Source organism: Leopardus geoffroyi, chromosome B2 (assembly GCF_018350155.1).
Source record: "Leopardus geoffroyi isolate Oge1 chromosome B2, O.geoffroyi_Oge1_pat1.0, whole genome shotgun sequence".
NCBI classification, from domain to species: Eukaryota; Metazoa; Chordata; class Mammalia; order Carnivora; family Felidae; genus Leopardus; species Leopardus geoffroyi.
This window is the reverse complement of record NC_059332.1, coordinates 143,082,489-143,108,194: the sequence shown is the minus strand read 5'-3', so window position 1 is coordinate 143,108,194 and position 25,706 is coordinate 143,082,489. Positions and strand designations below refer to the sequence as shown.

Here is a 25,706-nt window from a genome sequence, read left to right as displayed (position 1 = left end):
CATATGTGTATGACCAACACATATTAAGTACTTAATGTTTTCTGAAGAAATATACAATGAGAAACAAAATTGCCATCAAAATGGTCAATTTATGGGGTGCCTGGGTGGTTCAGTCAGTCGAGTATCTGACTCTTGATTTTGGCTCAGGTCATAATCTCACAGTTCATGGATTCAAGCCCTGTGTTTGTGGAGCCTGCTTGGGATTCTCTCTCATTCCCTATCTCTCTGCTCCTCCTCCGCTTTCTCTCTCATGCATATGCACACGCTCTCTCAAAAGTAAATAAACTTTAAAAAATGATCAATTTATTATGTTTACAGCAGTAAACAGTGGCGTGAAGGGTAGTCAACACAAAATCCAACGCTGCCTATTTGGCTAAGAGGGAACTCATCCCTAGGTTAGGTTAAGGTTAGTTTGTGTTAACCACGACGTTTACTAAGAGCTAACAGAGTAGCTGAGAAGTTTCCTGGAAGGCCCTGAAGTCTGGAATATGGGATCAGTGTACTTCATGGAGATCCGGGACCTGGGTCCGAGTGGACCACCTGAGAAACAGGGGAAATGACCTGTTCTTGCCCAGCTGCTCGGCCAACACTCGCTAGGGTACGTCTACACCCCTACACCTCCAGTCTTGGTCACATGTGGAACAGGATGCAGGGCCCTTTATATGCTCACTGGCTGAAACCAAAGTCCCCAAATGCATTGTGCTCTTCAACAGTTCCCAAATTTCTGGAGAAGCCACTGTCAACCTCAAAAAACCTTGGAAATGTAGAATTGTTAACACCCTTTGAGGATACAAAAAAGTAAACACACAGATATTACAAGTTATCCACACCCTTAAAATGATGTGCCACAAAACTTGCCAGTTCCTGGGTTATGAAAGTTTAAGAAAAATTAACACTGTACCTTACAAATTCTCGTCTATGTTTACCGAAATAAGTGTTCTCCACTGGGTTCTTTTAGGCTATATATGAACTCAAATGCGTTTTTCTGAATGAATGCTTACAATTGCTGTAAATGTAAGCAAATTCACAAATATATGTCCATCTACATGTTTTTAAAAGAAATACCCTGGGGCGCCTGGGTGGCTCAGTTGGTTGAGCGTCCGACTTCGGCTCAGGTCACGATCTCGCGGTATGTGAGTTCGAGCCCCACGTCGGGCTCTGTGCTGACAGCTCAGAGCAGAGCCTGGAGCCTGTTTCAGATTCTGTGTCTCCCTCTCTCTCTGACCCTCCCCCGTTCATGCTCTGTCTCTGTCTCAAAAATAAATAAACGTTAAAAAAAAAAAAAAAAAGAAATACCCTCTTTCTTTTAATTTTTTTTTTTCAACGTTTATTTATTTTTGGGACAGAGAGAGACAGAGCATGAACGGGGGAGGGGCAGAGAGAGAGGGAGACACAGAATCGGAAACAGGCTCCAGGCTCCGAGCCATCAGCCCAGAGCCTGACGCGGGGCTCGAACTCACGGACCGCGAGATCGTGACCTGGCTGAAGTCGGACGCTTAACCGACTGCGCCACCCAGGCGCCCCTGAAATACCCTCTTTCTCTACGGAGTTCTAGTGATTGTTAGAAGATACTAACCATCTTTCCCCCTTCATCTAGTTAGAAACTATTATGTTCTCTGATTAGTAAGTAAACCATGATTCCCAATGCTTAGCGACTAGAACAAGAGAAAAATACACGGGGCATTTATAAATTGTGATAGAAGAATTTTGATAATCAGTCACTACCGTTCAGAGCCAAAATATATAAAATGTTCAGCTGTGATATGTGTCTAGAGAGACAGAGAAAAGTTTGCACCATAAAATTGAATACCCAGTCTTTGAGAACTCAGCACCTCGAAAGGGCCCCCTCTGGCGCAGAAAGCAAGCAAGGGATCAACCACCAGGGGAAGTTTGGAGAGATAAATGGGCCAGTGGTGAATTCACGCCCCTCGAAGGGCCACACCCACCAATTTCTCCATGCCTGTGGGGGCCTCCTCTGTCTTTATCAGCAGGGCAAGGTCTAAGTATCAGATGAGGAGAGTCAAAGAGCAAAATCAAATGTGGAACCAGGAGGCTTCCATCGAATGGATGAACTCCACTTCCTGGATTTCTTTTCCTGGTGGTGGTGACCCTTTCAGCTAATCAGCGCTGTCACGCTTTGCAGCCATTATCTTTGTGTCCAAAAGCATCCATATACAAGCCGGGGCCGGCAATGGGGCAAGGGCTCAGACTGGAAGGAGGTCGGAGCTGAGAATTCATTAGTGAGTCAAACCACCACCCCCTACAGCCAGCAGAGGCTAGGCAGACACAGGTGCCTGGCTGAGAAGAACGCGCCCAGGTGCAGGGCCAGGAAAGGAGAGCTCAGCGGAGGGAGGGGGGAAGCTGAAGGCACCCGAGTAAGTCAATGTTTTATTACCACGTCCTCCTCTAGCCTAGTGCTCTAGGTTTCAGACAGAATTAAAATATACGTCGCCTGGTGCCAGTCATCTAATTGAACATCCCAACTGAGCACTTGCGAAGTTCAACAGGAGCTTATTTGGCAGGACAGATTTGGACACAAACTTGCACAAATTTGGTCTCTCGGGCTTGCCTGTGTTTAAAGAATAGAAGGAGAAAAATGCCACAGTCCTAAACCACATGCCAAACAGCACTTTTTTACTTTTGAGGCTGTTTGCTTCGAGAACAGATTTGAGCTGGATCTCCCTAAACACTCCTTGCAGAACCAGCCGTTCCTAAGCAATGATTCCCTAAGACCCTTAATAAAGGCTCCCTGTGCACACCAATCCCAAGCTGCAAAGGGGGGACCATTTGTTGCTCTTATCGTCTAAGACAGAGGTGAGCAGATCTTGCAGTGATGACACCATCACATCTGTCCTCAGTAGGGCCAGCGCAGGGTAGACTGACTTACAGTAACCAGAAGAAGCGTTTATTATTTCTTCCCAGATGATTGATCAGAATCTGCCTATGAAAGCTTCTTGGAATGAATTCTGGCCCTTTGTAGCAACGTGGATGGAACTGGAGAGTGTGATGCTAAGTGAAATAAGCCATACAGAGAAAGACAGATACCATATGTTTTCACTCTTATGTGGATCCTGAGAAACTTAACAGAAACCCATGGGGGAGGGGAAGGAAAAAAAAAAAAGAGGCTAGAGTGGGAGAGAGCCAAAGCATAAGAGACTCTTAAAAACTGAGAACAAACTGAGGGTTGATGGGGGGAGGGTGGGTGATGGGTATTGAGGAGGGCACCTTTTGGGATGAGCACTGGGTGTTGTATGGAAACCAATTTGACAATAAATTTCATATGTTGAAAAAAATTAAAAAATTTTAAAAATTTTTTAAAAAAAAAGCTTCTTGGAACATTTTCTGAGCTCAGCAATAGGCTAATGCTTTTACATTCCTCAGAATGGAGATTTGCGTCTTTCAAACTTCTTCAATCAATTGCCAAATACATCTCAAAAAGCAGAAGCCGAGGGTTGTGGGGACAGCAGAAGATGCAGAACTAGGAGACCTGAATTCCGTGCCTGACCTTGTCAGTAACACTGCATGAGGATCACTGTCATTATAAATGCCAAGCTCGTGGTGCATAGCCAGCTCTTACTACACTTCTGGAGGTTCCAGCGTCCGTTTTCATAGCCTTGACCTCTGCTAATGCTGTCATTTCATCAGTAAACAGGAAATAACAGTTGGAAAGCCCTTTGCAAATTCCAGCATACACACTTGTTCAATGATACAATGAACGGATGACCCTAACAGAAAGACAGTCTGACCTGTTACTCTCAGCGAGCAGTGAGCCCAACAGGCCTGTTGGAAGGCAGTGTTATTTTGCATTTAATTACTTGCATCTGCAGATGGCTAGCTGTCCCATCCACGCTGGATGCTCTTCAGAAAGTCAGCATGATGTCCCTGGAGTTGCTTAATGTATCTTCCACCATGCAAAGGACAAGAAGTGGAAAGTCGATCTGCAGAGTCAGGATTCCTAGAAGGCCTAGAGAAGCACGTTTCTCTGGGCAGATCTGTTCTCCACCCAATGTCCTGATGGCCAGGGTGCCTCAACACTGCCCTGGTGGCTCATCAGACAAACAGGCTGCAAAAAGCCCAAGTGAAGAAGCCTAATATTGTAAAACTGAAATCAACCTAACCACTTTGCATGAGCTTGTCCACCTGCGTGGTCATTCCCAGCCAGAGCAACCTTGTGCAGGCAGACAGCTGATTTTTTTTTTTTTTTTTTTTACTTCAAATAATCTTGCATCTAAGATGGTTTTTAGTTACAAAGCAAAACAGGTTTTTTTTTTTTTTTTTTTCCTGCCAGCTCTGTAGATCGGCTTTCAACATTTTTACAGGAAAAAAAAGACTGATCATTGTGATTAAATCCTCGGTAACTAGGGGAGGGCTCGGGGAATCGAGATGAAGATACAGAAATGACTGTATCGAGCTGTCACCACCACTTCTTGCGAAACATTAATAACTCTGCCTCACTGGACCGCAGAGAGAAGGCAGGTCCCCTCTGTGTCACTCTCAGGGCTGTATCCACAGCCCCAAGCGTGACTGAGGAGCAGGGCAGGGGCCAGTGAATGCAAGCAGCTTGGTGAATGAGTAAAAATGCCCAGCTCTGTGGGGAGCACCCTGGGGACTGAAGAGACAGGCTGGGACCCTGCTGGCGGTAAGCACTGAGGTCTAATGTGTGTCAGACTCAGGCACCGGGCAGAAACCGTAAATGAGGAAAGCGGGCCATTGTGAGACAGTAAGGAGGAGTGGGCGCCGTGGTGAACGGGAGAACCCACGGCCCATTTTAAGGCATTAAAACGATAAATATTAGACCCAGGACCCAAATATTAGACGCAGGCCCCAAAATAAACAAGGCCTGTGGGCTTATGCAGCCTGTTGGCCACAAGTTTGTGACTCTTGGTTTGTGACACCGGATAACTAATTGACAAAAGTGAGAAAAATTCCACTGTGGCCGCACAGAGCTGCGCTTAAGACCTCAACAATAAAAATCAGATTAGAGGGACGCCTGGGTGGCTCAGTCGGTTAAGCATCTGACTCTGGCTCAGGTCATGATCTCACAGTTTGTGAGTTTGCGCCCCGCATTGGGCTCTCTGCTGTCACCGCAGAGCCCACTTTGGATCCTCTGTCTCCTACCTCTGCTCCTCCCCTGCTTGCATGCTCTCTCTCAAAATAAATAAGTAAACTTCAAAACAAATCGGGTTAGATGCTGCACATCACCCTGTCTTCCCCAGAGATTGAAGGGGGGCTTCCCCATCACTCCCTGCACCACCACGTGAATGGCGAGAGATACGGAGCACGTAATAACTGAAGAGACAATGGAGAGCCTCTGACAAAATGCCAGCCGGCAGGAGAAACGGAGTCCCGAAGACCAGAGAAGTGGCCTTCTCAGAAGGTGCACCACAGGGGAATCCAGGGCACATTCCAGAAAGCACTTCGTTTTCTTTTTTTTTTTTTTTAATTTTTTTTTTCAACGTTTATTTATTTTTGAGACAGAGAGAGACAGAGCATGAACAGGGGAGGGGCAGAGAGAGAGGGAGACACAGAATCGGAAACAGGCTCCAGGCTCTGAGCCGTCAGCCCAGAGCCCGACGCGGGGCTCGAACTCACGGACCGCGAGATCGTGACCTGGCTGAAGTCGGACGCTTAACCGACTGCGCCACCCAGGCGCCCCAGCACTTCGTTTTCAAAAGCACCTAAGCCCAGCCTCCAGGAGAAGGAAACAGAAAGACATAAGGACAAGCTAGGCTGACATGAAGAGACATCAGACTCTTTTCGGAAAGAAAAATCTAGGAAACTAACAACACAAAAGCAGAGTGGCTGCTGACCAACCAGAAGGAACAGAACTAAGGGCCTAGGAAATGGAATCAGTGACACAGACTCAGTAGAGGCGCTGTTCCAGAACATGAACAGAAAAGAAAAGACATTAAATGTTGAAGGAGAAGATAACACAAATGGGGGATACAGAACAAAGCCAACCTACATATTAAAAGGTATTTTTTAAGAAGCAAGGGCAAGAGGCATAAAAGATCATCAGAATAATCACATCCAACTGAAGAAAATGTTACTGAGTCAAAAAACAAGCTGACCTTCACACACCCCCCCCCCCCACCATTAGGATGACTATTATCAAAAACAGGGACACCTGGGTGGTGCAGCTGGTTAAGCGTCCAACTCTTGATCTAGGCTCAGGTCATGATCTCACGGTTTGTGGGTTTGAGCCCCGCATTGGGCTCTGCACTGATGGTGCAGAGCCTGCTTGAGATTCTCTTTTTCTCTCTGACCCTCTCCTGCTGGTTCTCTCTCTCTCTCTCTCTCTCTCTCTCAACATAAATAAATAAACATCAAAAAATAAAAACAAACCAACCAACCCCTGAAAATAACAAGTGTTAACAAAGACGTGGAGAAGCGGGAGTCCTTGTACACTCTTGGTGGGATTATAAAATGGTGCAGCTACTATGGGAAAGAGTATGAAAAAATTAAACATGTGAGGACCATACGAGCCTGCAATATGTCCCAAAGAACTGAAAGTAGGGTCTCAGAGATATTTGCACACCCATGTTCACAGCAGCATTTTTTACAACAGCCAAAATGTAGAAGCGACTCAAGTGTCCATCAACAAACTAATGGCCAAACAAAATGTGACATACTCGCCCTATGGAATGTACAGCCTTAGGAAGGAAGTAGAAACCTGCAATATCGCTACAACACAGAGGAGGCTTGAGGACATCACGCTCAGTAAAATGAGCCGGTCATAAAAAGACAAGTACTGTACGATTCTACGTCTAGGAGTACCTAGAATATGCAAATTTACAGAGACAGAAAATAGAATGCTGGTTTTCAGCGGGAGGAAGAAATAGGGTGTTGTTGTTTAACGGGTACGAAGTTTCAGTTTTGCGAGATGAAGAAGTTCTGGAAACAGATGGTGGTGATGGTCATACAACATGAACAGACTTAATGCCACTGAACTGTAGACTTAAAAATCGCTAGGTAGTAAATTTTATGTTGTATATATTTTACCATGATTTAAAAATATATATATATATATTTTTTTTTAAATCATGGTAAAATTATATATATATAAACAAGCGGGGCACGTGGGTGACTCAGTCAGCTGAGCGTCCAACTCTTGATCTCAGGTCAGGTCCTGATGCTGGGATTGTGGGATGGCTCCATGCTCAGCAAGGAACCTGCTTCAGATTCTCTCTCTCTCTCTCTCTCTCTCTCTCTCTCTCTCTCTCTCCCCCTCTGCCCCTGCCCACTCCCACTTGCACAACACTCTCTCTCTCTCAAAACAAAACAAAACAAACAAACAAACAAAAACAAAAGCAAGAAATCCAAGGGATAGCTCAAAGGAGCTTGAGGGAAGGCTACTGAAGTCATCCTCAAATATGCCATGACTCAGACAATATGCCACCCACTTGCTCTTCTGGGGCAAAAAATCCTTCAAGAGGCACTTTGGTTTATTGAAAAATGAATCAAAGTGAAGAACTTGCACATTGGGAAATCATGGTCTCAAAAGATTGGCAACCAGTGCCTGAATCTATTAAAATTTAGATTTAGTTTACTAATTGTAAATACAATCCTAAAACCATGCAGGTGACAAACATAATTACTGAGGGAGATATTATAAAACATAAAAGTAATAATTTATAACAATATAGATACTTCAAAATATTTGACAAAATGAATAAAATTTATAAAACGTTTCTGTCTCTGTGGATTCCTGTCTCTACTCTGGATACCGCACGTGAGTAGAATCATACATTTTTCCTTCTAGCTTATTTCACTTAGCATAATATTTGCAAGGTTCATTCACATTTTAGCATGTGTTAAATTTTCATTCTTTTTTATAGCTGAATGATATTCCATAGTATGTTTATGCCACATTTTTTTTAATCCCTTCATCTGTGGATGGACACTGGGTTGTTTCCCCCTTGTGACTATTCTGAATAATGCTGCCATGAACACTAGCTTATTATCTGAATATGTGAAAGCTACAGATTGTTGTCAAAACCAACATTAATATTTTCATTTTGCTATTTCAGGTGGCAGAAGGCTTTACAATACACTAGCTCTTAGGATCTGTCAGCATTCATTCATTCATTCATTCATTTATTTTAAGTAGGCTTTATGCCCAACATGGGCTTGAACTCACGAGCCTGAGATCAAGAGTCACATGCTCAGGGTTCCTGGGTGGCTCAGTTGGTTAAGCATCCACCTTTGGCTCAGGTCATGACCTCATGGTTTGTGGGTTCAAGCCCCACGTCGGGGTCTGTGCTGACAGACAGCTCAGAGCCTGGAGCCTGCTTCAGATTCTGTGTCTCCCTCTCTCTCCGCCTCTCTCTCTCTCTCTCTCTCTGTTTCTTTCTCTCTCTCTCAAAAATAAACATTAAAAAAATTTTTTTTAAGTCACATGCTCAGCTGAGCCAACCAGACACCCCAGGATTTATCAGCATTTATAAGATTCAAATTTTAAATACTTGCAGTTCCTAAATCGAACTGAAAATGAACTCAGATACCTTTAACACATAAGATTATACATTATCTAGGATGTTATGTGCATCCTACAATCCTTTCCCAAGCATAAGGCAACATAAATTTACTGCCCCTAGATTATGGAGCCTTAAATATAAAGTAACCATTGAAAGAGGACTCTGTTCAAGTTAACGGTTTCACTGCCTTGTTAGCAAGTTTTCACAATTTTCAAAGGGGAAGAAATAATTGATTTCTTATCTGATGACTTCATTTCTGTTGTTATAAAAGTATTCTTCATATGGGTAGAAAAGTACATAGCAGAATTAGGCAGGCATATTTCTTTCCATTTGTTTATTTGTTGTTTATTAAATTTATTTTAGAGGGGGAGAGAATACACAAGCGGGGGACAAGGGCAAAGAGAGAGAGCATCCTAAGCAGGCTCCGTGCTCAGCACAGAACAGATGTGGGGCTTGATCCCAGGACCCTGGGATCACGACCTCAACCAAAATTAAGAGCCAATGCCCAACTAATTGGCTGAACCACCCAGGCACCCCTCTTCCCTTTTAAAGAAATAGTTTTGTTAATTTCTTTTAAAAAAACATTAAGTGTAAGTTTGAATCTGACAAAGATATCACAAAAGCGAATCCCATCATTACCAAAGCATCCTAAAGATAGAAGAAGGTGTTTCAGACCTCATACAGAGGTCAGCTTTAACATTAGCGAGAAATCCGTGGGCAACTTTCTTTCAACAAAAATACTGATTCTTAAATATCTGCATTAATGGAACAGTACAGGAGTTGAAACATCTAAAATCGCCAAATCCACGCATGACTTCTCTCTGGCGTTGGAATGTGCTTTGGTCTGACCTAAGGGCATGGGTAGGCTGTTGTGGAAATTCCCATGAAGACATGACTTCAAAGGACCCAGCAGCCTGCCCAGCATCCCTACGCCTGCCAGTACCCTTAACTCTAGCTCAGAGTGTTAACTGAGGCAACACTTCCCTACCAGGAAAAGTGCCAGCTGGGACGGCAGCCTCCTCGCTCTGACCTTCCCCGTCGGGTGAAAAGTTTCAGCTCGGCTGAATGAGGTGACAATGTCAAGTATGAATAAGAGAATTAATGGTACAGAAAGCTTACTAATCTCAAAGAAAGGTTTTAAAAGCAAGAGCCTGCCATGACTAATCAAGCACTGATCGCAGAAGAAATTTCAGCCTCGACAAAAGGAATGATAGTCAAACTACTGTGAAGGTATTCCTTTTGGTACGCACAAAATACTTTTCAAAATAAAATTTTTCTCAAAATGTCCTATAAATGTCTACCTTTTTACTGTATGTTTTAGTAGCATAAGACTTCAAAGAATATTAAATAGTCATTACTTCCATCTGGTCAATGGATTAGAAAGGACGTCATGATCCTATATCTGATTACCATCTATCGCATTCCTAGAGAAAGCAATATACACAAGCCGTGTGAAACAGCCAGGCTGTTGTGAGGACCAAAGCAGATGCCATCTGTAAGTCAGAACTGACAGGAAAAAAACACTTCATTTTCTTTTTTTTTTTTTTTAATGTTTTATTCATTTTTGAGACAGAGAGAGACAGAGCATGAACGGGGGAGGGGCAGAGAGAGAGGGAGACACAGAATCGGAAACAGGCTCCAGGCTCTGAGCCATCAGCCCAGAGCCCGACGCGGGGCTCGAACTCACGGACCGCGAGATCGTGACCTGGCTGAAGTCGGACGCTTAACCGACTGCGCCACCCAGGCGCCCCTCCCTTCATTTTCAAAGAACAAAAGGCTTTTCCCTTGTGAAATTAGATTCAGTGGCTAATCTCTCAAAAATGTGCAACAGGGGCACCTGGGTGGCTCAGTTGGTTAAGCGTCCGACTTCAGTTCAGGTCATGATCTCACGGTTCATGGTTTCCAGTCCCGCATCTGGCTCTGTGCTGACAGCTCAGAGCCTGAAGCCTGCTTCAGATTCTGTGTCTCCCTCTTCCTCTGTCCCTCCCCCGCTTGCACTCCATCTCTCTCTCTCTCTCTCTCTCTTTCTCTCAAAAAGAAATAAACATTAAAAAAAAATTTAAGAAAGAAAGAAAATGTGCAAACATACAACTATGTGAAATATTTTACTCAATATATTTAACTTGTGTATACTTTTTGGTGTCAAACACATGAGCATAGTTTCCATCAGCAATGTTCAAAACCAGATTAGAAAAATTGCTTCTTGGCCTTTCGGCTGAGATCGTATTAAAATGAGATTAGAAAAAAAAAATCAGGTCTTGAAATAGAAGACAGGCAGCAAAGAAATGTCACTTTAACCCTGGCATCAAACTAAACTCCTTCTTTTCCAGCTCTCCCATACTACACCCAGCATTCAATTTCTTTTCAATATTTCATAGAGTTAGACCTTTTACTCACACAAAGAGCAGAAGTGTTTACAATAATGACCGCAAATTATTCCATTCTCATACATTGGCTATTTCCCTTGATGGGGATAAAGTGGGGATTCAGTATTTTATCAAAACTTGGGATTAGGAAACCACTGGGGGTAGCAGTCTGAAATTTCAAAGATTATATTTTCCAAACTCTGGGAAGTTTAGCTTTAAACAGGAAATACAATTGTTAGAGAACTTGTCTTGAAATGTCACTTGATTTTCAACAACAATTATTTTACGCGTTGCAAAAAATACGTCATCCTCTAATGATATCTTTACATCTAAATCCCAATCTAAAATGTATTTGGACGACAACAACAAAAATCCCCTTTAATAAATTCCAAAATCCTATTTAACCTTTACTGCTCTGCAGCATTAATGCAAATCCCAACCTGAGAACTAAGAACGTGACAATAAATGCCAACGTCTGTATCAGTTTTGAACGGGGCACGCTTAGGTTTCTGTCCGTTAGCCTCAGGCATAGTTCATCACAGGAATGTGAGCAGCCCATACTTTGAAATCAACAGTACTGCCCCCTACCATCTGAAACCCTAACTCTAAAATCTCTGCTCTAGTTATTTTATAAATAGCAAACGTGCCTAATGAAACCGAGAAAGCATTCCAACAAATCTCTGAGGCTAAAGAATGAATGAATGATTGTTTATGGTCACAGCCGATTACGAAGCAAGAGAAACGATCACAGTTTGAAGAGAAAATGTCTTGAACACGTGTAAGTCCTCAGCAATCTACTTCAGGGAGATGAGCAGGTTTTTTCTAGACACGTGGAATTTGATGCTATTGCACAGTAAATAATTTTGAAGGGAAAACAGTGTGAACCTAAGTCATCAACCTCAATCTTATTTTTTAAAACAAAAGCTAAAACAAACAAGTAAATATAAAGCTTAGTCTCCTTGACATATTTCAACATGGTTTTAACCTCGTGCCATTTCATCGCGGAAACTGTCCGTATACTTGAGGGTGGGGGGTTGTGGTAATCAACCAAAGAAGCAAGGATATTTATGTCTCTTTCTCTTCTTTCCTTCTCCTAAATCAGCCTCTTTGGATGGCTCCTGCTAAGGACAATATACGTCTCCTCACGACTGGAAGCAACTTTCAACCAACTTTGTTCTCCCAAGTCCTTTCCAACTTGTCTTTGTTTCCTGGGGTCTTTTCTTACTGCTTCTCTTTTACTCCCGAGTTCTTTTCGCCTCCAGCCTCATCACTTCATAGCCCCTTCACTGCAAAGACTCTTGGATCATCGGCCTTCATCTTCCTGTCCCCTGGGTTGCCCTGCAGAACGCTGGTCCACTTTGGTATGGCCTTCTTTTGGCAATGGTTCACACCCCATTTCCTACGGTCCAATATCCAAGGTCTTCTTTCTCTCTTTTTTTTAATGTTTATTTATTTTTGAGAGAGAGAGAGAGAGAGAGAGAGAGAGAGAGAGAGCCCAAGCAGGCTCTGTGCTGATACAGGGCTCGACCCCACGAACTGTGAGATCATGACCAGAGCCGAAATCAACAGTTAGACACTTAACTGGCTGAGCCACCCAGGTGCCCCCAAGATCCAAAGTCTTTTGAGTGGCTTTTTTCCCTTCAGGTAGGACGGGGCAGAGATCTAGGAGGGATGGGATTCAGGAGACCAGAGTTTTCGTCTGACTCTCTGACCTTGGGCTAACTTTCTTATGTCTCTTAGCCTCTGTTTCTTCACCTGTAAAATTAGAATAATAGTTGAAGCTGCCCCATAAAACTGTTCTAAGGTTTAAATGAAACATGCAGTGTAAAGAAATGCTAAACACTCATTCCCACACTGTCCTCTCTCCCTGAGGATGCCTGTCTCCCTCTCTCCCACTGACCCTCTTCCAGAAATACTCCAACCACAGGTACTCTGAAAGTCCCCTCGAACCAGCTCAGCCCTCCATCCTCTGAGCTCCTTGTGACCTTTAGCAGCTCTTGGAGAGAAAACCTGCCTGTAGCAGAAACCTCAAAGGTCTCCTGGAACCTCCACAGAACCCCAAGGCACATTCCATAGGCCTTTTGAGCCAATTTGTAAGTTGGGGTTTTTTTTATTTATTTAAATGTTCGTTTATTTTTGAGAGAGAGAGACAGACAGACAGAATCTGAAGGAGGCTCCAGGTTCTGAGTTGTCAGCACAGAGCCTGACGTGGGGCTCGAACTCACAAACTATGAGATCATGACCTGAGTCAAAGTCGGACACTTAACCAACTGAGCCACCCAGGCACCCCTGGTTTTACTTTTTAAAACTGCTAGCCTACTCCTCCTTTCTGGATTTAAAAAACCTCCTTCCCTCCTCCTGGTTCCATGATGGGTCCACTTCTTCCCAAGGACTGAGTCTCCAGCTGAAGGTGACCCAGGGAGAGGAAAACATGGGGCTCAATCACCCCTCTAGGACCCAGCTCAGTTATGACGGTCAAATACTCTAAAGTTTTACCAGGCTCTGCTTGGGCCCTGAAATAGGATAGCAGGGCAGGGTGACAAAGCCAGAGAGAGGACATAGGGCTGCAAAGAAAGGAGAACGAGAAAGTGTGTGTTGTTATAAATTATTTCCTTCTCTCCCCATACAATTTCCTGAGGCAATGGACTCCTAGTAATGCAATTATCTTAGGTATTTTGAAAAGCAACCTTATTTCAAAATAAGGAAGCCAGGGTTTTAGAAATCACACTCTGTGTCCTTAGCGGGTAGAGTTACAAGAGCCAGGACATGACGCCCTCTCGGGTGGAGAGATTTCAACACCGCCGGCTTCCCGGGAGATTGCCTCAGCCTTGTCCTTTTGTTTTGATTTTTAACTTATAGTTAACTATTAGAAGACAAAAAAAAAAAATGCTGAATTTAATCCCTTAGCGGGCAATGTTTACCATTAGACTTCAAATACATATGGCCGACTGAAACGAGGGAAGAAAATCTTAAGACCTTTCCAGACATTCTTTGGAATTGTTTCCCGCTCTCTCTAGAGCCCGGGCCTACGTGAGCACAGTGTGGCTGGCTCACAGCAAATCTCCGTCTTTCCTTCTCAAGGTAAGAAAAGCCCGCAGGGCTTGAGCAGGGAGCACTAGCAAAAGGAGAAAAGAAAAGCCTGAAGGACACTGGCCTCCACAAACCAAGGAGCACATATAAAATGTGCAGACTCAGCTGACTGAAGTCTGATTCGGCAGCTGCCACAGAAGTAAAGGAGCAAAGCAAAAGCTGGTCAAACCACTTCTCTCTGGATGAGGGATTGAAATGAAGCCTCTCGAAGGGACAGGAGGTTTGAGGCGATTAATGGCAGGCGCCCAATAAACACAAGCCTCCAGTTTAGGGGGAGAGAAAACCCGGCCAGCGCACGCACACCGCGTGATCTCTGTCCAGGGCACTCGCACTTCTGCAGCAATATTTAGAAGTTGTTTTCAAATCTCAAAGTCTCCGATGATTCTCCTAGACGCACACCAAGCAAACATTTCTCCCTCCCTCTGGGTTCTGCGATGCTCTCGTGCACGCTGACCCCAGCAGACAGAAACGCCGCCTCTTGCGTTTTCAAGGAATCGATGACCAGCGCGTGCTTGCTTTGAAAAGCGGGAACCCGGGGCGCCTGGGTGGTTTGGTCGGTTAAGCGTCCGACTTCGGCTCAGGTCATGATCTCACGGTCCGTGAGTTCGAGCCCCGCGTCGGGCTCTGTGCTGACAGCTCAGAGCCTGGAGCCTGTTTCAGATTCTGTGTCTCCCTCTCTCTCTGACCCTCCCCCGTTCATGCTATCTCTCTCTGTCTCAAAAATAAATAAACGTTTTAAAAAAAAAAAAAAAAAAGAAAAGCGGGAACCCAAGCCAAACACCCTCTTTATCGTGTTCAAAATGGGTGGTTGAAAATACCAACTCTGTGGCAAAAAATGGTTAAAGACCTCACAACTTCTCTATCATGCATTTCTTCATTTCGAGTATCCGATAGAAGTCAGCTTGCCCCCTTCCAAAAGGCCTTATCTAGAGCTGCGTGGGAACGTGGTGGTGTGGGAAGAACCCGCCTCCGCCCACGGGCACCCCAAATCTGCAGCCTCGTGGAACAGCTCCCTCTGAGGAAGCCCTGAAAGCCGCCTCACCTGCTCCTCCACGGCAAAGGATAAGGAGACCACACTGAGGTGGGTCGGAAGGGCCGAGACGCGGTCTCAACAAAAACCCCGCCCCAGCACAGAGATCCACGACAGGGAGGGATCTTATAGTCACGGGCTTTCTCCTAGAGGAGCGAGGGGTTCGTGCCCCATGCCAGGAACACCAACCCGTGGGATCTGCCGCAGAGAGATGTGCCCCCGAAAGGTCTGGCTTAGAGAAACGATGAGGCTTTTGTGCAAAGGGGCATGTGGTCTCACTCCCATGGAGACCCGGGACCAAAGCAAGTGTGAAAAGCGTCAAGACTCTATGTGAAGGAGGTTCATTTGCTAGTATTAAAGTGCCTGTCAGAGGGGCAAGGGGCAGTTGGGACCCTCTCCAGAGACGAGCACCATTTTTGCACTGGCTGTCTACCCTGGTAGTGCAGACATCGCACTGTCCCACTGCCTGGCTGAGGCCAGCGGGGTGAGCGGTCACGGCGTCCTCCCCCTGCCTTGCTGGAGCCAGTAGGCACGCTCCAACCTCCGCACTCCCCAGCTTCACTGCAAAGCCAGCAGCTGAACACAGCCCACACAGAGGACACCCATTGGTCACCTGGCCCTGGCAGCCAGAGAGCTCGTGTTCCTGGGCACCACGGGACTGTAACAATTGTAAAGACGGTTCTTGGTGGGCTGCAAGCCCCAGGGCTGCACAGACAGTAGACTGAAGCATGTCCCCAGTCTCCCTGTGAAAAAGATCCATTTACTTGTCCTGGAGCTTTAGCCTGAGGGACAGACTTCCTGTTCGCCATAAAACTGGAGGTTATGAGCTGTTTCAGGGAACATATGCAGGGAGACACAATCCTTACACTCTCCCCTGGCCTCACTACGGCTCTCTGGTACCTCCTAGGAAGGAGCTTATACACTTGTCTGGAGCCCTGAGTTTTGTAACCTCCACCCAAAGAGCACCTTCAGATCTCCTGGTCTAGAGGCCAGCACAGTTTACGATTGTGGTCCCACAGGACTGGATATGTTTGCATACTTTAAAAGCTGCTGCCTACAGATCTGGCTTCCAATCAGCCTGAAACTAGGTTCTAATAGATCTTTCCTTTTGGAATGCTGACAGGTCTTAGCACACCAACAGAGCCCTATCGAGCATTTGGGGGGTGGGGGGCTCAGTCGGTTAAGCATCCAACTTTGGATCAGGTCATGATCTCACAGCTCATGAGTTTGAGCTCTGCACTGGGCTCTGTGCTGACAGCTCAGAGCCTGGAGCCTGCTTTGGATTCTGTGTCTCCCTCTCTCTCTGTCCCTCCCTCACTCATGCTCTGTGTGTGTGTCTCTCTCTCCTTCAAAAATAAATAAACATTAAAAAATTGAAAAAAGAGGAATAAATCAGGCTGCCTGGGCAATCACAAGGGTTGGGGAAGACAAGAAAGAGCTAGGGCAACGTTGAACGACAAGGTTCATCACCCATACAAGTCCACTCCTTCAAGATGGGGAGAGGTTGCTGTTTGTCCTAATGTATAGAAACACATAGAGAGAGTCAAGCCAAATGAAGACACAGAGAAGTACATTCCAAATGCAAGAAGAAGATGAAATCTCAGAAAAAGGCCTTAATTTAACAGAGATAAAGATAAATCTGTCTGATAAAGAAGTCAAAGTAACGGTCATAAAGATGCTGGGCAGACTCAGGAGAAGACCAGATGAATGTGGTGAGACCATCAACAAAGAGAGAAAAGATCAGCACATGCCAAACAGAAGTCACAGAGCTGAGGCATAACTAAGGGGGTTCACCAACAGACCAGACGAAGCAGAAAAACAGATCAACAATCTGGAAGACACAGCAGTGGAGCTCACCCAAACAGCAGCAAAGTGAAAAAAAAAAAAAAAAATGAAGACAACCTAAGAGCCCCATGGGACAACGTCAAGTGGAATAATTAACATTCACATTACAGGGTCCAGAAGGAGAAGAGAGAGAAAGGAGCAGAAAATTATTTGAAGAAATAATGGCTGAAAAGTTCCCTAGCCTGGGAAGAAAAACAGCCAGCCAGGTCCAGGAATACCAGAGAGTTCCACGTAAGACGAATCCAATGAGATCGCACCAAGCCCAGTATAATTAAATGTCAAAAGTTAAAGATAAAAAGAGAATCTTAAGAGCAACAAGAGAAAAACAACTTACTACATACAAGGAACCCCCATAAGATGATCAGCAGATTTTTTCATTAGAATTTGCAGGCCAGGAGAGAGTGGGAAAGGAAGTACTGAAAGGAAAAAAACTTCCAACCAAGAATACTCTACCCGGCAAGGTTATCATGCAGAATTGAAGCAGAGATTAAGAGGATGGTAGTAAGATTTACTGTGCCAATCACCTTGCAATGCGTACAAACATCTAGACATTATGTTGCACGCCTGAAATCAATATAACGTTATATGTCAATTATACCTCAAAAAGATATTTTTAAAAATAACATGAGGCATGTGAGTGGCTCAGTTGGTTGAGCATCCAACTTTTGATTTTGGCTCAGGTCATGATCCCAGGGTCATGGGATTGAGTCCGCTTAAGGCTCCACACTGAGCATTGAGCCTGCTCAGGATTCTCTTTCTCTGTCTCTTTCTCTCTCTCTCTCTCTCTCTCTCTCTCTCTCTCTCTCTCTCTCTCGGCACCTGGGTGGTTTGGTCAGTTAAGTGTCCAACTCTTGATTTTGGCTCAGGTCATGATCTCACAGTTCATGGGGTCAAGCCCCATGTTGGGCTCTGAACTGATAGTGCAGAGCCTGCTTGCGATTCCCTCTCTCCCTCTCTCTGCCCCTCCCCCTGCTCGTGCACTCGCTCCCTCTCTCTCAAAATAAATAAACATTTTTTTTTTAAAAAAATTCTCTGTCTCTGACCCTCGCCTGCTCGCGTGTACACACACACACTCTCTTTTTTTTAAAGTTTATTTACCTTAAGAGAGAGGGAGAAAGTGCAAGCCGGGGAGGGGCAGAAAGAGAGGGAGAGAGAAAATCCCAAGCAGGTTCTGCATTGTCAGCACAGAGCCCGATGCGGGGCTTGAACCCATAAACCACAAGATCATAACCTGAGCTGAAGTTAGACACTTAACCAACTGAGCCACCCAGGCACCCTCCTCTTAAATAAATAAATAAATAAATAAATAAATAAATAAATAAATAAAGCTACACAGAATCATTCTAATATTCCCTAGGTTAAAATTCACTCCACTTTCTCTGAAAGAGATAAATTAAGCTCTGAGAAAACCTAGGCACCTAGTTACAAAATCCAAATGGATCTTAACTCCTGGGTTAGCCCATCCTCAGCCATTACAAACAAACGTTTGCAAATTTAAAAACATCTTTTTTATTTAATAAAATTTATTTTTAAATTACTAAAATTTCCAAGTCTAGAAAGGTAGCTTTGTATTAAGCACTCTATGAACCTTTGAGGAGGGACAGCTCTCTCTGTCGGGGGGGTGTCTGGGACCGTCTCCAGGGCTGAGTCCACGGGAGGAAGTGAACACCCGGGCAATCTCACCTGTCCTCAAAGCACACGGTGCACTTCCAGGCGTGGGTCCTCCGCAGGAAGACTCGGCACTCAGAGCACACGCGGTGGCTGCAGCCCTTGCACACGGCCCCCCGGTTCAGCAGAAGCCCGAGCTGGCACTGGCAGCGTGCGCAGGACTTCTCTTTGTATTCCGGGCTCACGCTCCTTGCTCCTTTCCACCTGAGATGCTGCAGGTGCGTCTTCAGTTTCCTGCGACCCAAAGAGTCAGATGATGAGACAGGACTGAATGGAAGGACAGGTGCGAGGCACACTCCTGCGCGGCAAGAGCCCCAACGCTGCCGCTCACAGCACGAGAAGGCAGACGGCGCTTTGGCATCCGACACCCCCAGGCGACAACGTGGCCCTGAAAGCGAGGGGTCTCACTCAACCTTCCAAAAAGAGGCTCAGAGATTTTCTCAACTGTGAAACAGAGATGAGAAAAAGGTGATCTCCCAGGGATGCTGAGAAGACCAAATGGCAAAGCATAACAAATTCCTGGCACAGATGAGTTAGCTACTCACTTTGTTCTAGGCTCATCCCTCCACGCCCAAAGGGCGTCATAATGGTTAGCAAGAACAGTGGGAGAAGAAAACAAAACAAAACAAAGCAAAACAAAACACACATACACACAGAGCGTGGCATCAATTTTAATACAGAAGGCATAGAAAGAACTATAAAGATAGAACATACACACTTGCTATTGTCATAAGTTATCCAACACAATTATTCAACTGATGCTATGCTTTTGCTACTGTTTTTGTTTGTTTGTTTTTGTTTTTTTATGGGCGGTCAGTTCACCCCCAATACCTATTTCCCCTAGGCCATAGCACAAGTGCAAAGGGACCTTACACTGGACCCCAGAGAGGTGTCATTAACCAGAATACTCTTTTATGAAATGTCTCTGCCACCTACTTTTAGAAGAGAGAAGCCAGTCCCAAAGAAATAGCTTACATTCAACTTGCAGGATTTGCCCTACAATCAGGGCAAATGTCCCTTTGTCCCTCTGGAACAAAGCTTCCTTTCCACGGTGTCCATGTTACTTTGTTGATATTCAAAATGACGTTTCTAAATCACTGAAAGACCTCTAATCATCAAAGACAATTCCATTTTGTTCAGTGTATTCTATTTTTTAGTGGAAGAAAGTATAAGTACATTTAGAGAGCTTTGGGATAACCGAGGAGTACAGAAAAAACATTGTACCTTTCAGTTAACCACCAAATTTCTCTCATTTCTCAAGCATTTGGTTGCCCAAAGTTTTATTTTATATGTGCATTTTTCTTGGCAAACTCTGAAAGAGTTCTGTCATTAAAAACAAAACAAAATACAGGGCACCTGGGTGGCTCAGGTGGTTGAACATCTGATTCTCGATTTCAGCTTAGGTCATGATCTCACAGTTCATGAGACTGAGCCCCGCATCGGGCTCTGCGCTAACAGCACAGAGCCTGCTTGGGATTCTCTCTGTCTGTCTGTCTTTCTCTCTCTCTCAAAACAAATAAACTTTAAAACATGTTTAGTTCCCCCACTCGCCCTCTCTCTTTCTCTCTCAAAAATAAATAAACATTAAAAAAAATTTTTTAAAAGAGGCGCCTGGGTGATTCAGTCAGTTAAGCGTCCAACTTTGGCTCTGGTTATGATTTCACGGTTCGTGGGTTCAAACCCCGTGTTGGGCTCTGTGGTGTCAGCCCAGAGCCTGGAGCCTGCTCTTGATTCTGTGTCTCCCTCTTTATCTGCCCCTCTCCCACTCACACTCTGTCTCTCTCTCTCTCTCTCTCAAAAATAAATAAACATTAAAAAAAATTTTTTTAATGTTAAAAACAGGGGACCCTGGGTGGCTCAGTCAGTTAAGCGTCCGACTTCAGCTCAGGTCATGATCTCATGGTTCGTGGGTTCGAGCCCCATGTCGGGCTCTGTGCTGACAGCTCGGAGCCTGGAGCCTGCTTCGGATTCTGTGTCTTCTCTCTCTCTCTCTCTGCCCCTCCCCTGCTCACGCTCTGTCTCTCAAGAATAAATAAACATTAGGGGTGCCTGGGTGGCTCAGTCGGTTGAACGTCCGACTTCAGCTCAGGTCATGATCTCGTGGTCTGTGAGTTCAAGCCCCGCATCAGGCTTTGTGCTGACAGCTCAGAGCCTGGAGCCTGTTTCGGATTCTGTGTCTCCCTCTCTCTCTCTGCCCCTCCCCTGTTCATGCTCTGTCTCTCTCTGTCTCAAAAATAAATAAAACATTAAAAAAAATAAAAATAAAATAAAAAAAGAATAAATAAACATTAAAAAAAGTTTAGAAACAAAATAAAAAAGCCTATTCCATGTACTTATTTTCTAGACTTCATATCCTTTATAAACATTGATAAACAAGGCATCACCATTTCTAAAGGTGGATCTTGACCGCTATCGGTAGGCAGTTTTGATACGGTGCTTTAGTAAGCGTTAACTACTACCAAACAGCCGGTGCAGCTTCAAGACAGACAAGGAAAGAAAGTGCCCATTGCAGATCAGTCAGGGAACTGGCTGAGCAGGTTCGTATTTTACACTCCCCTCCCCTCAAAGCCAACTTGTTAGCAAAAGCACACAAAGAAAAAGACAGGGAAGGATTGCACCAGATCTGCCGCAGGATCGCACAACAGAGGCAGCCCTTCCCTGGAGGTCTTTCCCTTGAGAGGTATAGTAGAGGCCTGAACATCTTCCTTTGAATTATTCCCAGGAAGTAGCAAAGCGACAGGCAGCAGACAACACACTTATCACAGAAAGGCATATTTTTAAGTGAATGACAAAAGCAGCCTCCCTCCTCCCTTAGGGAAGCTCAGTCACACGGCAGGGCCACCTGGCCTCCACCCCTCACTGGGACGCTTGCGGACGGGACGCCCCGTGGGCAGCAGGGAGCCAGCAGCCAGCCAAGTGGCATCGGGCTGTGCTGTGCGCAGGAAAAGCCCAGCGCCCAGGGAATCGCGCGGCGTGGGGACAGCATACCGGATCCTCTCCTCCTCGATGTTTTGAACCGCCTGGTCTCGGTACAGGACCTGGAGGATGACCTCGCGTTCCAGTTCCTGGAGGGAATTCAGACTGACTTCCCCGGCCATTCCGTCTCTCGTGCGCGGACCCGTGTTGAGTGTCGCTCCACGACCGAGCCCCCTGGCTGGGGGTGGGTGAGCTCAGAGCCTCCAGGAGCGGCTCGGTGGCTTGAAAGCGCTCCCTCTCCTATGTCATTGGCAACTCTTTGGCTTGTGGCTCTTTTTTTTTCCTTTTTAACTGCGTCACGCTCCTCAGGGAGAAGAAAGCCCCAAGAGGCTGTCCCTCAGCTGGACTGGTGGCTCCCAGAGCCTCAGGCCACCAGAAGACCCTTTCCACCGGGCCCCGCTGCCGCCTCCGAGGTCCGTCGAAGACAAGAGTGTTATCTCTTTTCTGGGGTTTTGCCAGAGATTGTTACAAATCAGGCAGGGCTCTAAGCAGATAATTTCTGCGCAAAGCAGAAGCGAGCCCCGGTCGGAGGAAACTTACGAAAGGCGGTGAGAAGATTATCGAGGACGTTTAGAAAATAACCTTCTCCTCCAATGCTTTCAGGTCAGCAGTAATGTTAATTAAAAGCCCAGCCAGGTCAACACCTGTAGAAAAGACAGCAACCAAAATGGCATCATTTTCCTGGCTTGCGTTCGCCCACGGCATTATTTCGGAAACACCGAGTGTTCCACACGGACCCTTGCACTTTCTGCCACGGCGATAACGTAAGAATTTAACTTTTATTAAATTGGCCTTCTCATGTTTCTCAAAGCCAAAACTTCTAAACTTGAATTGTTCTTTTGTTGGTTTTTTTTTTTAACTTTATTTATTTTGAGAGAGAGTATGGGGGAGGGGCAGAGAGCCAGGGGTCAGAGGATCCAAAGCGGGCTCTGTGCTGACAGCAAAGAGCCCAACATGGGGCTTGAACACACGAACTTCCAGATCATGACCTGAGCCTAAGTCAGACGCTCAACCGACTGAGCCATTCTGAACTTTAATTGTTCTAATAGGAATCCAGTATCTCCATGATTAGAGGCATAAAGGTCCATGATTAATGTACCTCATCCTAACTGACAATACACTAGAAGAACAATGCGCTCAACGCATAGCTATTATTTTTACAATTAACTTCAAAACTCAAAAAAAAAAAAACCTTTTAATCAATTGGGGAGGTGTGAAGGGACATCATCACAACCTCAATATAGCAATTATTTGTTTTTTAATGGTTTTCGTGGACTGCCTTATGCATGGGGTCTCGTTTCTGTTTAATGCTGATTGAAAGGTTCTGTATACATTCTCCCTGCCTTTTCTCACCATTGGTGACACTGGACTCACATGACCTTCCATTTGTTCCTCTCCCCAACCAAGAAGATGGCATTGAATTGATAAAACACTGGCTAGATGCATATCAGTGAAATGCAGAACATGTAGATCAAATCAATATACTTTCTGTAAATGCCATTTTGTTATCAAATCTACATGATTTCCTTAGTAATAAGACTTCCTTTCGATGCTTCAGAACCTAAACTCCTTTTGTTGGGTTTCAACAGAAACTCACATTATATTATGATTCATAACAAATCACTGAATAAGAGGTTAATAGAACCCTAAGGGATCATTTCCTTTTTTTTTTTTTTTTTAAGTTTTTTTTAATGTTTATTTTTGAGAGAGACAGAGACAGAATGTGAGTGGGTTAGGGGCAGAGAGAGAGGGAGACACAGAAGCCGAAGCAGGCTCCAGACTCTGAGCTGTCAGCACAGAGTCCAATGCGGGGCTCGAAACTCACAAACCGCGAGATCATGACCTGAGCCCAAGTCGGACGCTCAACCGACTGAGCCACCCAGGCGCCCCAGGAATCATTTTCTTTAAGCAGAGATTCTTATTCTTTTTTTCTTAATCTTTGGTAGTCTAGTGAAGCCTGTGTACTTAAATGCATAAAATAAAATACATTGAATTACAAAGGGAATCAATTATACTGAAATGTTTTAATATAGGAATATATATGTTCATTGACGCATGAAGTCATGAGTCTAACAACTACTATAATTTCAAAGTAGTGGTGATTATAAATCATATTTTGAGATATCTGTAACATGCCTTGTGGTATGAAAATATCTATGATTTCTACTGGTGACAGTCAACAGGTCCTGCTAGTTCTTCTGTGGTTTGATGCCTATATTCACAACGGAAGGAAATGCTATATTGTAGTTAGAGGTAAATAAATAAAGGTGGAATCCTTTCCCCATCCAAGTTCATGGCCCTGTAGGCTAAGGACCCGTGGCTCAAGGGAGTCTAGATTTGTCATTTCCTCTGTTATGAGACAAAGTTAAAATACATCGCTCACCCAAATGCACTGGTTGCATGACAAATAGGGTGTCGCAGAGCTCTGCAAAGGCGCACACTTGGCCTCTAGTCTTCAGTAAGGTTCTCGCCAGCGCCTGCTCTCAAAAGGCATCCGATCTAGATGGTGGGAAAATGACAAATCAACGAGGACTCTGGGCTCTGGCCCAGCCTGGCTGGTAATCGCTGCATGGCTGTGGCAAAGCCTCGATTCTCCTTGGTCCCCACTTTCCAGATGAACGGATGGAACTTGTAGATCTTAGTTCCCCGAGGATCTGAATTTCTGTAAAAGAGGAAAGTAATGTGGAATAAAGTATCATCAAGTGACAAGTGGTGAGGCGCAAATTGGCCCAATAAGTCACCAACCTTATGAGCCTATTTCTTCTCAACTTGCCCCTTGGTTCTTCTTTCTTTCGTCTTATTTCTAATCATTAACCATACCATTGGACCAAGAACTATGTCAGTGGTCTGATTCTCAAGTCTTTAAATTTTATTTATTTCTTTATTTTTTAAGTTTCTTTATTTATTTTGGTGGGGGAAGGGGCAGAGAGAGAGAGAGGGATAGAGGGATAGAGAGAGAGAGAGAGAGAGAGAGAGAGAGAGAGAATCCCAAGCAGGCTCTGCATGGTCAATACAGAGCCCAACGTGAGGCTCGAACTCACCAACCATGAGAGCATGACCTGAGCCGAAATCAAGAGTCAGACGTTTAACCGACCAAGCCACCCAGACGCCCCTCAAGTCTTTCAAATGAAGAGGTTTGCACTTGGCTCAAAACACGATTTGTGTGCACTGAGCTTTCTTTTCAGGTGGTTTTTGTACTCCACCCTCTAGCTCTGGTCGTGCAGTGCTAGGCTAGAAATGACATGACCAATGAACTCACTGGGGGAATCCTGGAACATGTAAATGTTCACTCGTTCAGATGGCAGGGTTTTACAGAAATACAGGATACAATTATCATTTAACAACACTCCTCATCCTCTATCCAATCCATGGCTGTGGGCCTCCAGTGGGAAGTGCCCTTTTCATGGATGAGAGGGAGCTAACCCTCCCCTCAGTGGCCATTCACTCCTGGCTATAGAAAAGTGAAATTCAGTTTGTTTCTAGGATCCATCCATCCATCCACCCATCCACCCATCCAGCAAATACTTACTGACCACCTGCCAAGTGCCAACACTGTTCAAGTGCTTAGAGCACACGATTTGATTGGTGATTTACACCCTATCCCCTGTCTAACAAGAATATGATGCTACTTACAATAAAAGCACAGAGGACAATTAAGATAAAGTCAGAGACATATCAGCAGTCAGAGTGGCAAGAGGAGATCATTCTAGCAGGAACCTGCAGTGAAACAGTCATTGTACTTGAGCATGGACGTATTTCTGACCTTCTTAGTAGCAAGACAAAACCAAATAAACAAAACAAAAGAAAAATCGAGGTGGTATAAGGGCACCTGGCTGACTCAGTCGGTAGAGCATGTGACTCTTGATCTTGGGATTGCGAGTTTAAGCCCCTCATTGGGTGTAGCGATTACGTAAAATTCAAATCTTAAAAAAAAGCAAGGTGGAGTATATCATTCTGATAAACTGAAAGAACACAAGAAGGACATCCTTGAGGTATAAAGGGCATAGACTAAGAAAACAATCAATTATTTGAGCAGTGGTTTGGCAGAAAGTAGCAAAGTTGTGCTTGGGGTTTCGTTACTATATCGGTTTTAAAGCTAAGAATATAGAACCAAATCACAATTCATTGAATGCATTTCAAATAGAGAGCCAAACGTGGTGGTTTCTGGTATTCCAAATTGATGCTGGCATAAGCTTAGAAAACTAGAGGTGTAGGTGTTCTGTATCCATCCCACTGTGTTTTTTTATCCTTGAC

General features: G+C 44.7%; 1 protein-coding gene across 8 annotated transcripts in view; it reads right to left on the bottom strand.

Moving 5' to 3' along the window:
• Positions 1–25,706, bottom strand: part of SYTL3 (synaptotagmin like 3) — a 94,226-nt gene that overhangs the window by 61,213 nt on the left and 7,307 nt on the right. For 7 of the 8 annotated variants that reach the window (XM_045500176.1, XM_045500179.1, XM_045500178.1 and 4 more), the window contains 3 exons: positions 23,836–23,951; positions 21,465–22,096; positions 18,492–18,710 (listed from right to left, as the gene is read on the bottom strand). In XM_045500176.1, the coding sequence (XP_045356132.1) occupies positions 18,492–18,710; positions 21,465–21,574 (329 nt within the window). In that variant the 5' untranslated portion in view covers positions 21,575–22,096; positions 23,836–23,951. Of the gene's footprint in view, positions 1–18,491; positions 18,711–21,464; positions 22,097–23,835; positions 24,345–25,706 lie in introns of those variants that run through there. The other variant, XM_045500177.1, reaches the window with a different exon arrangement.